The sequence below is a fragment of the Drosophila sechellia genome, unplaced genomic scaffold, assembly GCF_004382195.2.
Source record: "Drosophila sechellia strain sech25 unplaced genomic scaffold, ASM438219v1 2R_2, whole genome shotgun sequence".
NCBI lineage: Eukaryota > Metazoa > Arthropoda > Insecta > Diptera > Drosophilidae > Drosophila > Drosophila sechellia.
Genome location: NW_022611043.1, coordinates 564,129 through 577,756, shown reverse-complemented (window position 1 = coordinate 577,756; position 13,628 = coordinate 564,129). Strand labels below are relative to the sequence as shown.

Sequence of the window (13,628 nt, the reverse complement as noted above, 5' to 3'; positions counted from 1 at the left end):
GCCTGACTGCTTCAAGCCGTATATTGCCTTCCTCAGCAATAACACCTGGTCGGGATTAGCAGCATCTGTGTACCCTTGGGGCTGCTTCATGTACACAGTATCCTTTAGCTCGCTATTTAAATACGCCGTGCATACGTCCATGTGATGCAAGTACAATTGCATCTCTGCTGCCAATGCCAAAATGAGCCTCACACTCTCGAGCCTGCACACGGGTGAAAAAGTCTCGAAGTAGTCCACTCCGAACTTCTGCGAACACCCCTTTGCTACTAGTCGTGCCTTGAAGCGCTCAATTCTACCAGAGACGTCTCGTCTCAGGGAATACACCCACTTGCAAGCCACACACCGGCGATTTCTTGGTAAATCAGCCAGCTTCCATGTCTCATTTGCAAGTAGTGCCTTGTACTCCAGGCCCATTGCCTCTTCCCACTTTGCAGAATACTGCGAATTGATGGCCTCCTCATAGGACTTGGGAATTTCGACGTCGCTAGCCATCAACACGCCAAGTACATTGTATTGCTTCTTCGGGCGCCCTGGTCTGCCCGTCCGAACAATCTTCGGCCGTCCAGGCCCCACATGTACTTCAGCTTCTTCTGCCTCAGCTGCACTCTCATAGTCGTCGCTGCTGCCCACGGGTTCTGTATCGTCACCTTCCCGTGCATTCGAATCACTCTGCGGCTCCGGGTCATCAGTTGCGGGAAACTGGAACTCAATGGTATTTCCATGATTTACCAAACTACCAGACTCATCAAAAAGGACATCTCGCTTCTCGATCACACACCGCTTCTCTTTGTCAAACAGACGGTACCCCTTAGCCGCTATTGAATATCCAATCATACGATATTCCTTTCCTTTGGATTCGAATTTGCCTTTATGGACTCCTTTGTCCAATGCCACTGCTATGGCACCAAAAACCCTCAAGTGGCTCACTGCTGGTATTTTTCCGGTCCACTCTTCCATAGGGGTTTTGCTTTGTAATGCTCTGCTCGTTGATCGGTTCCTCAGATACACCGCAGTGTTTATCGCCTCAGCCCATAGAGCCTCACCCAACTCCGATTGCAGCAACATGCACCTAGCCATTTCTACTAGCGTGCGGTTGGCTCGTTCTGCAACTCCATTTTGTTGGGGAGTGTGTGGAACAGTCAGCTGTCTAGCGATCCCATGTGCCTTTAAATAGTCATCAAAAACATTATTGACGAACTCACCACCATTATCGCTCCGGATACATTTTATCTTTCTACCTGTTTGTCGCTCGACCAGTTTCTTAAACTCGACAAACTTAGTGAAGACCTCGTCCTTCTTCCGCAAGAAATATACAAAAATCCGCCTGGACTTGTCGTCTATGAAAGTGAGAAAGTACTTTGATCCAGCAAGTGACGGTGTGCTAAATGGCCCGCACAGGTCTGAATGGATCATATCCAACAGCTCCTCAGCTCTGCTCCTCGTTGTCTTCGGAAATGGTTGCACATGGATTTTTGCTAGCATGCACGTCTTGCATACTGCGTCTGGTTTGAAAACGACCTTTTCAACACCGTACACCATCTTCTTCCTCACCATCTCCTGTAGGCTGCTTGTATTCAAATGGCCATACCTTTTATGCCATAGTGAACCATCAGTATCAACGGCCGCAAAACAACTGTTATGTTTCCCTTGAAACATATACAAATTACCAGCTCTCATTACACGCAGTATTCGCTCGCCTTCCTGAATGACGTCAGCGAAATGTGGTCCAAAATTGACAAAACATTTATACTGAGCTGCACGGCTGACTGACATAAAGTTGCCGTTCAAATCTGGGACGAAGAGTACGTTATTCAATACCAGAGTACATAAATCAGTCTTCAGCTTCACTGTTCCTATGCCCTTTGCTAGTAGGAATCCATTTCCAGCAAGACTAATTTTTTCAGTGTGCTCTTCATACTCAGTAAAAACACCTCTGTCACAGCACATGTGACTGGTAGCCCCGCTATCGAGACACCACTGTGTTTTGCCAAAACCACCACCATCCAGCGCATTTAACAAGGAGCATTGTTTTTGTGTCGCGGTCTCTTTGTTTACTTTCTCGCGACGACAGTTCGCTTTAAAATGACCACGCTCTCCACAGTTATAACAAACTACGTCTTTCCTCTTCTTTGCGCTCGGCCGAGCTTCTCTCGCCGGCGCCTGTGGCTTATGTACTGCAGTAAATGCCTTTGCGCTCTCCGTTTGTTTTTCTCTCTGCTGCGCCGCTCCTCCCCTTCTCGTGTCTTCCTCGATCAGCTTTATACATAGAGCATCAAAAGGCGGCAGCTCGTCGCGCGTCTCAATGGCGACAACGAAATTCTCGAAACTCTCTGGAAGGCTCGACAGCAAAACAACACTCCGCAATTTCTCGGTGATACCAATTTCCACCGCATCAAGGGCATCAAAGATTTCCTTAAATTCTTTAATATGTGACGATATACTCTGCCCTTCCAACAAACGTTTGCTCAGCAACTTCTTATACAGCATGACCGTTCGTAACGGTCCTTTCGGCTGGTGGACATCCTGTAAAACTTTCCATGCCTCAGCCGCAGTGAGACACCCTTTTACATAACCAAGTTGCGAAGACTTCACACTCAAGATGATCGTGGCCAATGCTTTTTCATCTTGGGATTGCCAAGCACCTCCAGTATCAACCTCAGGTTTCACGGACTCTCCTGAAACCACCTTCCACAAACATGCGTGCACCAACACTGAACGCATCTGGATGCTCCACGTTTCATAGGAGCCATCCTCCAGCTTATCGATCTGATACAGGTTACTCATTCCGGCAATCTTGAGTAGACTCCAAAATCTAACTCCTGAGTTTCACTACACGTTTCTCCTTTAGGCAGCTCCTAGGGCGCTGGGCCCATAACCTGTTGTTTGTTGAAAAGGTGCTCCAAGTGTGGAACACTGACAACCATATTGGGAAGATCCTAATCTTCACCCAAACTCAGCGCATTGAGAGCAAAGGCCGAAAAGAGTAAACGCGAAATAAAAATCTTGAGCCGAGCGTCCGAACACGAAGAAGTTTTATTTGAAACTAAAACCTGATACACATAAAAATGCCAGCTTCATGCGGCTGCTTATTTACTAATATATATACATACATACAGTTCATGTGTATGTATGTATGTTCTCATACAAAATTACATATGCACTGTGGAAATGGCCTATATTCAACACACATGTGGGCATTGCCTATATTCAACAATATATTATATATTATATATTATATATTATATATTATATATATATATTATATATTATATATTATATATTATATATTATATATTATATATTATATATTATATATTATATATTATATATTATATATTATATATTATATATTATATATTATATATTATATATTATATTATTATATTTTATTATGTTATTTATTAATTCCTTTTTTAAAAATTAATATTTAACTTTGACTACATTATTAATGAATTAATTAATGAATTCAATTATGCAGTTGTACAAAACTTGTCCGAATTTTAAAATGTAGGAACTTGAGATCTTAAATGCTACACAGTAACATTAACATTTCCTTGCACACGTATTAATCGTCGGTAAAAGGTAACTTATAGTTAAAAAAACTGCGAAAGCGTTATGCATAGCTGATTTCTCAATTGACCAATACATAAAACATTCATTTTTTTGATGTGCTCTGTTTAAATGTTTTTATAAATTATAACTATATTTTTCTTACAGCCTGTCGCTGAAGTGCCATTTCGAATTAATATGGAAAATGATGACATTTCTCGAGATGCCCTGAAGTCGTTGATTTTCGAAGAAACTTTAAAATTTAAGGAACGACAACCAGACAATGCGCTATAAGCTTTAAGAATTTGAGTATATAGTAAAACAATTGCTCTTCTTCTCCATTAGTATAACTTTTTTTCGTAATTTCTCTATGTTTATTTAGATTCAGATTAGGGTTTTAACACAAAATCATGCTGAATTGAGACAAACTCCGATTCTTACAAATATCACATTACAGTGAATATGAAAAAAGCCCCAATTATTTTCTAAAGATAGGAACTAAAACTATGTGTGATGTTCGTAATATGCATAACATTTTTTTATTTATTTTAGAAGTACCTAATAATTAGGCTACCTGATGTAAGAAACGTGTATTATATTGAGATATTAATCTCGAAATATTAAAGATCTATAAAAGAAAGTAAAGAAGTTTACCAAAATAAATCAAACTATGTACATTTGTTTATGTTTTATTTGTTTAAGTTGCAAAACTTTTTTTTTAGATCTAAATCCAAAAAAATCTATATCAAACCAAAACACGCATTTTTTGATTTGTTTAGTCATAATCAATATAACATCTTTAAGAAACATACATAATTAAGATGTACACATCGCGTCACTATTTCCAAATTCAATTGATGATAACAAATTGTGAACAGAATTATGCATGACCAACAGGCATAATTATATAAAAAAAATACAGTTATATCATAATTTAATGTGATTTATCAAGACTAGCAGGGTAAACCTTCCTTGGATGTTTAATTGATTAAGCTAATCAACATTTACAAATATGCCATAACACGAAAGGTACCCAATTAAAAATGTCTTGCTATTAAAGGTCACTTTACTTACTGCAAGACATAAATTTGAGAGCTAACGAATTTTTTAAATACGTATAATTTTAGTATTTTGTGTGGGGTGTATGTGGGACTTTTCTAAATTTGAAAAATGTACATCTCTTTTCTCAAAAAAAAAAAAAAAAACTAATACAACGAAGGATAGATTTTCCGGGTAGATTTTTCCTTGTTTCGGAAATTCGAAAACTTCATATTAATTAATAGTTGCACACTAAAAATAAATAAATAAATATAATTATTATTATCAACTAACGAAACTTATAAGCAAATATTAAAAAAAAATTAATATTCCCCATTTAAAATTAGCTGTACTTTTGGTTAATAAAATCGTACGCAAATAAACTTGTGCATTTACAATTATAATAATTTTGCAATAATAAAGGTAATTAAATGCAACTCGCTTTGGTAATCATTGAAGTATACATGTTTATAGATTCGATGGAATATTTTTATACCCGTTACTCGTAGAGTAAAAAGCCATACTAGATTTGTTGAAATGTATATACATAACAGGCAGAAGAACGCTTTTCACCATATAAAGTATACATTATTGATCAGGATCAATAGCCGTAGAGTCGAAAAATAGATCTTCACTTAATTGCAACTAGTCGTGCCAATGGTCAAGGAGGAGCGTGTTATGAGTACACTCAAATCATTGTTAACTGTAGCTGAAACAGGCCAGGGGTCTTAGCCGTCCGCTTTGGGTGAGGTTCAATTGGCTCTTAATTGCATGCCCAACAGGGTGACTAAAGTTAGCCCATTAGAGTTACTTTGGAAGCGAGACCATTTGATCTTGAACGTGTTGAGGAAAAAGTTACTGCTGTTGATGTCTCAGTAGTAAGAGCAATGGCAAAACTTAACATGGAATATAATGCCAATTACGATAAAATTACATTTGACAGAAAAACTACGTACTACTTAAGAATGAAGAGCGTCATCAAACTAAATTAGATGTCAAATTTAAAGGTCCATTCTTGGTAGTTGAAACATTAAAGTGTGATCGGCATAAACTTAATGCTTTGAATAATAATCGCACATATAAATATTCCCATGAATTTTTCGAAAAATTCCTGAGTTAGGGATTGCCAGAGAGTTTGAAGAAGATCAAGGTGATCATAAAGATGGCCCAGGTCGAGCCAGTGAGGGAGGGCTGTGACTTTGAATAAGAAAATGTAAACTTCTAGATCATTTTTGGATAGTCCAGCTCTCTGCACATATGGGTGCCCAAGTTATGTGGTTCGTTATTTGTCGTAGATGAGTTGGGATCTCGAGAGTGATCAGTTACTTGGCCGGTTTAATGATAACTGTGTGCCATGTGAGTTGCCCGGTTTAATGATAACTGTGTGCCATTTGAGTTTGCCGGTTTAATGATAACTGTGTGCTATATGTAGAAAAACGAAATATTGACTAGTAATTAGAAAGTAAGAAGTAAGAAATTATGAGACTAAAAATAAGTTAACAAATTATAAGTATGTACTGTTTTCAACAGTCTTTTGAACTGTATTCTTGAAGAACGGACCTAATAATCAGTGTTGAGTCGGAAGGCCGTTGCATCGAAGACGGGATCGGTCGCAAACCCGCGTTAAACTTCTCGCAAGATGGTTAGGATGTGAAGTTAATTTGCTCATGTAATTTTGTTTTTGTTGAGTTATTTCCTCTCTGACAGATATGTTAAGGTCTCTTTGGATATTTTCGTTTCGGATATACCATGGTGCCCCAGTGCTTGTTCTCAGTATCTTGGACTGAGCCCTTTGCATGATATCAATGTTGCTACTGATGGCACTTTCCTATAGTTGGGAGCCAAATTGGTTTTAATACGGAATTGTAGAGTAAGACCCTGTGGTCAAGACAGAGGGTTGACCGTGAGTTGATAAGCCAAAGGAGACTACTAGTCTTAAGCTTCAGATGTGTTCTTTTGGCTTCGATGTGCCTACGCCAGGTGAGCCTTCGGTCGAGGTGTACTCCAAGATTAGCAACTTCGTTTGCATTCGGGAGTGTTGTTCAACAGTGTTGTTCAATATGATCGAAGGGCAGTCTTGTCGGTTGAGTGAGAATTTTACTTTCTTACATTTTTGTTCGTTTATTTTGATTCGCCAATCAGATATCCACTTCTCCACAGCCACTAAGTGACGAGAGAGTTGAGTTGTTGCTTGTAGAGGACATTTGGATCGACTTGAAATTGCTGTGTCGTCAGAAAATTTAGAAGTCGTTAGCAGTCTGCTTGTGGGTATATCTGCTGCCTTGGGGAACTCCAGCGTTTATAGCGTGGTCATCATATCAGAGTTACATATCATAGCAAAGGCTCTGTTGTAGAGATAGGGGAAGCATTGCTTTGATTTCAAACATTAAACCATCTAGCCAGACCTTGTCAAAAGCCTGGGAGACATCCAGAAATATTCGTGTTTTTCGAAAGCAGTTCGTATTTTTGATGTTATTCGATTGACTTGTTTAATGGTTCCATGTTTCTCTCGAAAGCCGAACTGATGCGCTGGAATAAGGTTTCGTGTCATCAGGTAGGGAGTGATCCGGGTCATCAGACATTTTTCGAAGAGTTTCGAAAGACAAGTCAATAGGCTTATAGGCCTGTATGATGAAGAAACTGAAAGGTCCTTTCCTGCCTTTGGTTTCATTACTATGATCGACTTTTTCCATCTCTCTGGAAAGTACCTAAGGTTAGTGATAGCGTTAAAGAGCAGGGAGATAGTGCATATAGCACAGTATGGAAGTTCAATAATCATCTTTGGAGTTATTAAATCACATCCTAGGGACTTATTCGGATTTAGTTGATCCTTCATAATTTTTGCTATTTCGTTGGCTCGAAATTCGATTGGCTCATGTGGTGTTTAGTTGCGTACAAACGAACGAACTTGTAGCAGGGTTCGGCTGAAACACATGTTGAAGGTGCCTTGCTAATGTGGTAGCTCTCTCTTTATCGCTTCGGGCCCATCCACCTGCGATGGTTCTAAAATGTGAAATAGTTTCTGCCGGGGTAGTTAAACTGGGATGGGCTTTCCATAGTGAGTTTTTACTGCTTGATGCTTATAGTTGTTCTATATAGCGACGTTGGGCCATTTTCTCTTCTTGCCTGACTGCATTGGAGAGTTTACGTGAAGCATTTATTAGTCTTTGCTTTGCGAATTGCGATCTATGGACTTGCCACTCCCGTCGCATCCGTCGTTTTTCAAGAACGAGCCGCTCGATGGCAAGGTTTGTCATCCTAGGGCTGCGAGGTGCACTCACAATGTTTGGTGTAGAGATGCGGGCAGCTGCAGTGTGACACTCTCGAAAGTATTTGTTGCGGATTCAATATCAGTATCAGAGTTAAGCCTTTGATTTAACGCGATATGTGAGCTTATACATTTTCTGTACTTGATCCAGCTTGTTCTTTTTGATGTTAATCTGCTAGTCTGCTCTGTAGTCTCAGGGCATTGGAGGGCGTTCAGTATTAAGAGGACTGGCGAGTGGTCAGATGATAGATCCGGTAGAGATTCGGCACTGATGAGGTTTTAAGGGATGTTTTTGGTGATTGCAAAATCGAAATCAGGAATTTTGTTCGGGTCGTTAGGCCGGTGGTCTTCCTGAAGAGACGTAGTCAAGCTTTCTATGTACATTTATGATGGCGTTAAACAACTGTTTTCCTTTAGGGGTGACACCCACCCCAGTGGGTGTGTTTGGCGTTGTAGTCACCTGCGTCAATGAAATGGTCCCCTAGAGAGTTAAAGAAGTCCAGAAATTGTTGTTCGGATACATAATAACGTGGGGGACAGTATACCGCTGCGAGGGTAAGATTGCCGCTTCCTTGTTGCATGTTTATAGATGTGGCCTGCCTATAATTAGTTGCAAACTCGCTATAATGGTGGTGTTTGATGCGATTTCTAATCAGGATACCGGTTCCGCCATGTGCTTTTCCGTCTAAATAAACATATAGAATTATAAGAAAGTGCAATAAAAAAAAAAATAAAAATAAAAAAACACTTTAATAAAAATAAAAAAAAAAAAACAATATAAATAAACAATAAAATTTAATAACACAACACAAAAATTAAAAATTTACAATAAAAAAAAAAGTGAAACTAGAAAACTTAAAAATAACAATAACATTGAATCCGAAACAAAACAAAAAAAAAAAAAAACAAAATTTAAATTTAATTTAATTTAAAATTTTATAAAAATAAAAAAAGAACTATAAAGCAATTTATAATACAACACCAAAATCAAAAATATACAAAAGCAATTATAGCCGCACCCCAAATCGTTGCGCTGAGCGACAACAACCTTGCCGAAGCCCAACGGCAGCTTAAGATCCTTAATTACCATTGCACAAAATAAGGGAATTTATGAAGAACACATTCATTTTGAATTTTATAAAAACCCAGAATACTGTAATAAAAACTCAAATTCTAATCAGAATTCGAAAGCACATAAATTCAATACAAATATTCAAACTCAATATTGCCCAAGTTACAGAAAATATTCCCAACCCTTCCAACCTAATTTTAATCAATACATGCAACCATTTAGACCTAGCTATACCCATCAGATAACTAACAACCCACCAATGTGACACGCACATAATTATTTCAAATCCAACCAATACATAAACTTACAACCCATTATTCAAAACAATCCTCTCCAAAAACATACCAACACTGCCCAAAATCCCCAAACAATACATTTTAGAAGGAATACATACCCTCAAAATGTTTGTTGTAGTTGTACATTTTAGAATACAAACTTCCCGATAACTAAACGACTAAGACCATCAGACAGTGAACAAACTAAAATGTCTATTGACGAAATAAAATTCCAAGACGCGCATGAAGTCGAACAAGTCCACCCTAATTATTACGAACAACAGTATTATGACCAAAATCAAAATAATTTTGAAAGAAAATGTTCGGTCAACAACACGAATACATCAAAATAGTATACAAAGGGTCCACATACAAATGCCTTCTAGACACACGATCCACAATTATTATGATCAATGAAAATATATTTTGTCTTCCCATTCAAAATAGTAGATGTGAATTTTTAACATCAACTGGCCCTATTACCTTAAACGACTTGATTAATTTACCCAGAAATAGTATTTTCAAAAATACCGAACCATTTTATGTGCACAGATTTTCTAATAATTACGATATGCTAATTGGCAGAAAGTTGTTGAAAAAAATGCACAATAAGTTATTAATTACAAAAATAATACAGATACCCTTTTTGATCAAACATACAAATTAATTACTTCGGAATCCGAAAGAAACCAAACCAAACCAAACTGCATTCTCCACCAAAAGCGGTCATTTCGTATACCTTCGAATGCCATTTGGCCTAGGAATGCCCCCGCTACTTTTCAAAGGTTCAGGAATAATATCCTTCGACCGTTGCTTAACAAACACTGTTTGGTGTATCTGGATGATATTATAATTTTTTCAACATCCCTTACAGAACATTTAAATTCAATACAATTAGTTTTTTCAAAGCTTGCAGAAGCAAATTTAAAATTGCAACTAGACAAATGTGAGTTCTTAAAAAAGGAAGCTAACTTTCTTAATAACATAGTAGTAACTCCTGATGGTAATAAGCCAAATCCTATTAAAGTTATAGCCATAGTTTCATACCCAGTTCCGACAAAAAAAAAAGAGATTAGAGCTTTCCTCGTATTATCAGGTTATCATCGCAAATTTATTCCAAATTACGCAGACATAGCAAACCCCATGATCAGCTGCTTAAAAAATAGAGCAAAGATAGATACGCATAAACTTGAGTACATAGAGGCATTAGAAAAACTTAAGGCTTTGATAATTCGTGACCCAATTTTACAATTACCTGATTTTGAAAAGAAATTTGTTTTAATTACAGATGCAAGTAACCTGGCCCTCGGGGCTGTCCTTTCTCAAAACGGTCATCCCATATCTTTTATTAGTAAAACACTAAACGATCGCGAATTAAATTACAGTGCTATCGAAAAAGAATTACTTGCCATAGTTTGCATTATCAAGAATTAGTGAATTAGTGAAGCTATTCAACATACTGCAGAAGAAGACAATAGCAACTTTATTCATTTAAACAAGAAAAACCAATAAATTATTTTAAAAAACAAATAATCTTTATTCAATCCGATAAAAATAAAGTAGAGCATTCAATAATATTCGGTAACTCCATTACCACAATTCAATATGATGTAATAACACTTGAAGGTCCACTTCTATGACCAAACAAATTTTACTCGATCACTTTATCCATACAAACATTACCATTTATATTGAGAGCGATGTAGATTTTGAAATTATTCAAAGAGCACACATAGAAATAGAGTAAGCTTGCAGGTACTTATCTTTGTATGTTTCGTTGTTAAATGGATCAATATAGTCTTCGCACTCATCCTTAATAGCCATTTTATTTCCCAATTTTTCGAATTCTTTACAAATTGAACCGAGCTTGTCCAATTGTGAGGTTATTTCCTCTAATGTATATCCATCACGTGGATTCTGTGACGAAATCATACTTCAATCACATGAAAAACTTTTACACCCTGGTATACAGAAAATTACAAAATTATTTAAAGAAAACCTCTTCTTTCCAAATAAATGCAACATAGGCAATTTGGCTAAAACAGAACATATAAACACCAAAATGCTTTTAAAAATCACACCTAAACCAGAACATTGCCGAGAAAAATTTGTAGTTAATATTTATTCATCTGAGGGAAAACATTACATTACATACATTAGTTGCATTGATATTTATTCTAAATTCGCTACACTTGAGCAAATTAAAACTAAGGATTGGATAGAATGCAGGGACGCATTAATGCGCATTTTTAATCAATTAGGTAAACCCAAATTACTCAAGGCAGACAGAGACGGAGCTTTCTCCAGTTTAGCTTTCAAGCGATGGCTTGAAGAAGAAGAAGTCGAATTACAGCTCAATACAGCAAAAAACGGGGTAGCAGACGTCGAAAGATTACACAAAACAATAAATGAAAAAATTCGTATAATCAATTCATCTGATGATGAAGAAGTCAAATTAAGGAAGATAGAAACAATCCTCTACACAAACAACCAAAAAATTAAACATGACACTACTGGACCTGCTCAAATTTTCTTATACGTTGGGCATCCAATATTAGACACTCAAAAAATTAAAGAAAAGAAAATATACAAAATAAATGAAGACAGACAGGAATTTAATATTGACACTAATTACAGAAAAGGTCCACTTCTATACACCCTATACACAATACCAACAAACTACCAGCTAACGATATCCACATTCGCTGATGACACTGCAATTTTAAGTCGATCCAGATGCCTAGTAAAAGCTACGATGCAACTAGCACGCCATCTAACTTGTGTGGAACAATGGCTTGCAAATTGGCGCATACGAGTAAACGAAGAAAAGTGCAAACAGGTAACATTTACTAAACAAACAAACGTGCCCGCCCTTGGTAATGAATCACACGCGCATCCCACAAGCCGATAACGTAACATACTTAGGTATTAATCTTGACAAGCGGCTCACCTGGCGGAAACACATAGAGGCCAAGACAACGCACCTCAGACTAAAAGCAAGGGATCTACACTGGCTTATGGACGTTCGCTCTCCCCTAAGCTTGGAGCACACAGTCCTCTTATATAACTCCGTTCTAAGACCCATATGGACCTATGGCTTCGAGCTATGCAACGCATCAAGAAGCAACATCGACATAGTACAGCGAGCGCAGTCTAGGATTCTGAGAATCATTACTGGAGCTCCGTGGTATCTTCGAAACGAGAATATACACAAAGACTTACAAATAAAACTTGTCATTGAGACGATAGCAGAGAAGAAAGTAAAATACAATGAGAAACTAGCCTCACATCCAAATCCTCTTGCAAGCAAACTTATTCGAGTATGCAGCCAAAGCCGACTGCACCGGAACGACCAACCAGCCCAGCGTTAAATTTGTTAGGCCAAACAGCACGAATCATTTCATAAAATGATATTTAGTTAGTTTAGAATAAGATTTGAGAAGTTATTGTTAGTCTTTTAAGTAAAAGGGAAGATTTAATAAATGAGCAAAACATGAAAAAAAAAAAATTTAATGCTTCCCTAGCGTTTTTGTCCAGGTAGATTAGCGTTCTGTTTGAGGCATTTTTTGAAAAACGTCTTCGTCCCTCTTCCCCTCTTAAAAGAGCGAGTTTCGCATAATCTTTAATAAAGCGACGTTAAAACCCTGAGAGTCATAAAAAGGAACGAAGATCTTTGATGGTCTTTGACTCGGGAAATTCTATGATATCCCTGACTTTTTCGGGATTCTTTTTTATTCCAGTATCGGTTACTAAAAACCCTAAGAATTCCACTTCTTTTTTGAAGAATTCGCATTTGTCAATTTATCTTTTTTTTTTTTGGTAAAGATGATGATGTCATCGATGTATACGAAACACCTAATTCCTATATGTTCTCTAAGGATATCGTCCAGCGTCCGTTGAAAAATTGAAGGAGGGTTTTTGAGGCCAAACGGTAGTCTGGTAAACTCGTATTTTCCCTGGTTACCTGAGAATGCCGTTTTTTCGATATCGGATTTCCTTAGTGGAATTTGGTGAAAGCCGCTTTTGAGGTCAATGACTGAGAAAAACTTATTCTGTATGGGGTATCTGTCTGGAATAGTAACCATGTTCAATTTCCTATAGTCAATTACCATTCTGTGCTTCCCTGTCCTGATGCGTTCATTTTTTTTTTGGACAATCCATATTGGAGAATTGTATGGAGGGTCGTGAGGGTCTAATTATGTCGTTTGCGAGCAGCTCTTGTATTTGTTTTTCTACTTCTGGTCTAAGAGCCTCTGGGTACGGGTAGTGTATTGAGTATATTGGGCTCTCGTTTGTACTCCTTATAGAGGCTTCTACTCTTGTTGTGTATGTCAGTTTTTCGTCCGGGTTTTCAAAAATATTTTTAAAGTTTGAGCAAATAGTTCTTAAATGTTTTTTTTGAGTTTCTGTATCGTGTTCTACTTGA

At 37.4% G+C, this 13,628-nt stretch overlaps 1 protein-coding gene across 3 annotated transcripts in view; it reads left to right on the top strand.

Moving 5' to 3' along the window:
• LOC6620522 (mitogen-activated protein kinase ERK-A) overlaps window positions 1-4,754 on the top strand; it is a 98,511-nt gene extending 93,757 nt beyond the window's left edge. For all 3 annotated transcript variants that reach the window (XM_032726888.1, XM_032726889.1, XM_032726886.1), the window contains one exon: window positions 3,718-4,754. In XM_032726888.1, the coding sequence (XP_032582779.1) occupies window positions 3,718-3,843 (126 nt within the window). In that variant the 3' untranslated portion in view covers window positions 3,844-4,754. The remainder of the gene's footprint in view (window positions 1-3,717) is intronic.
• Window positions 4,755-13,628: the final 8,874 nt, after the last annotated feature.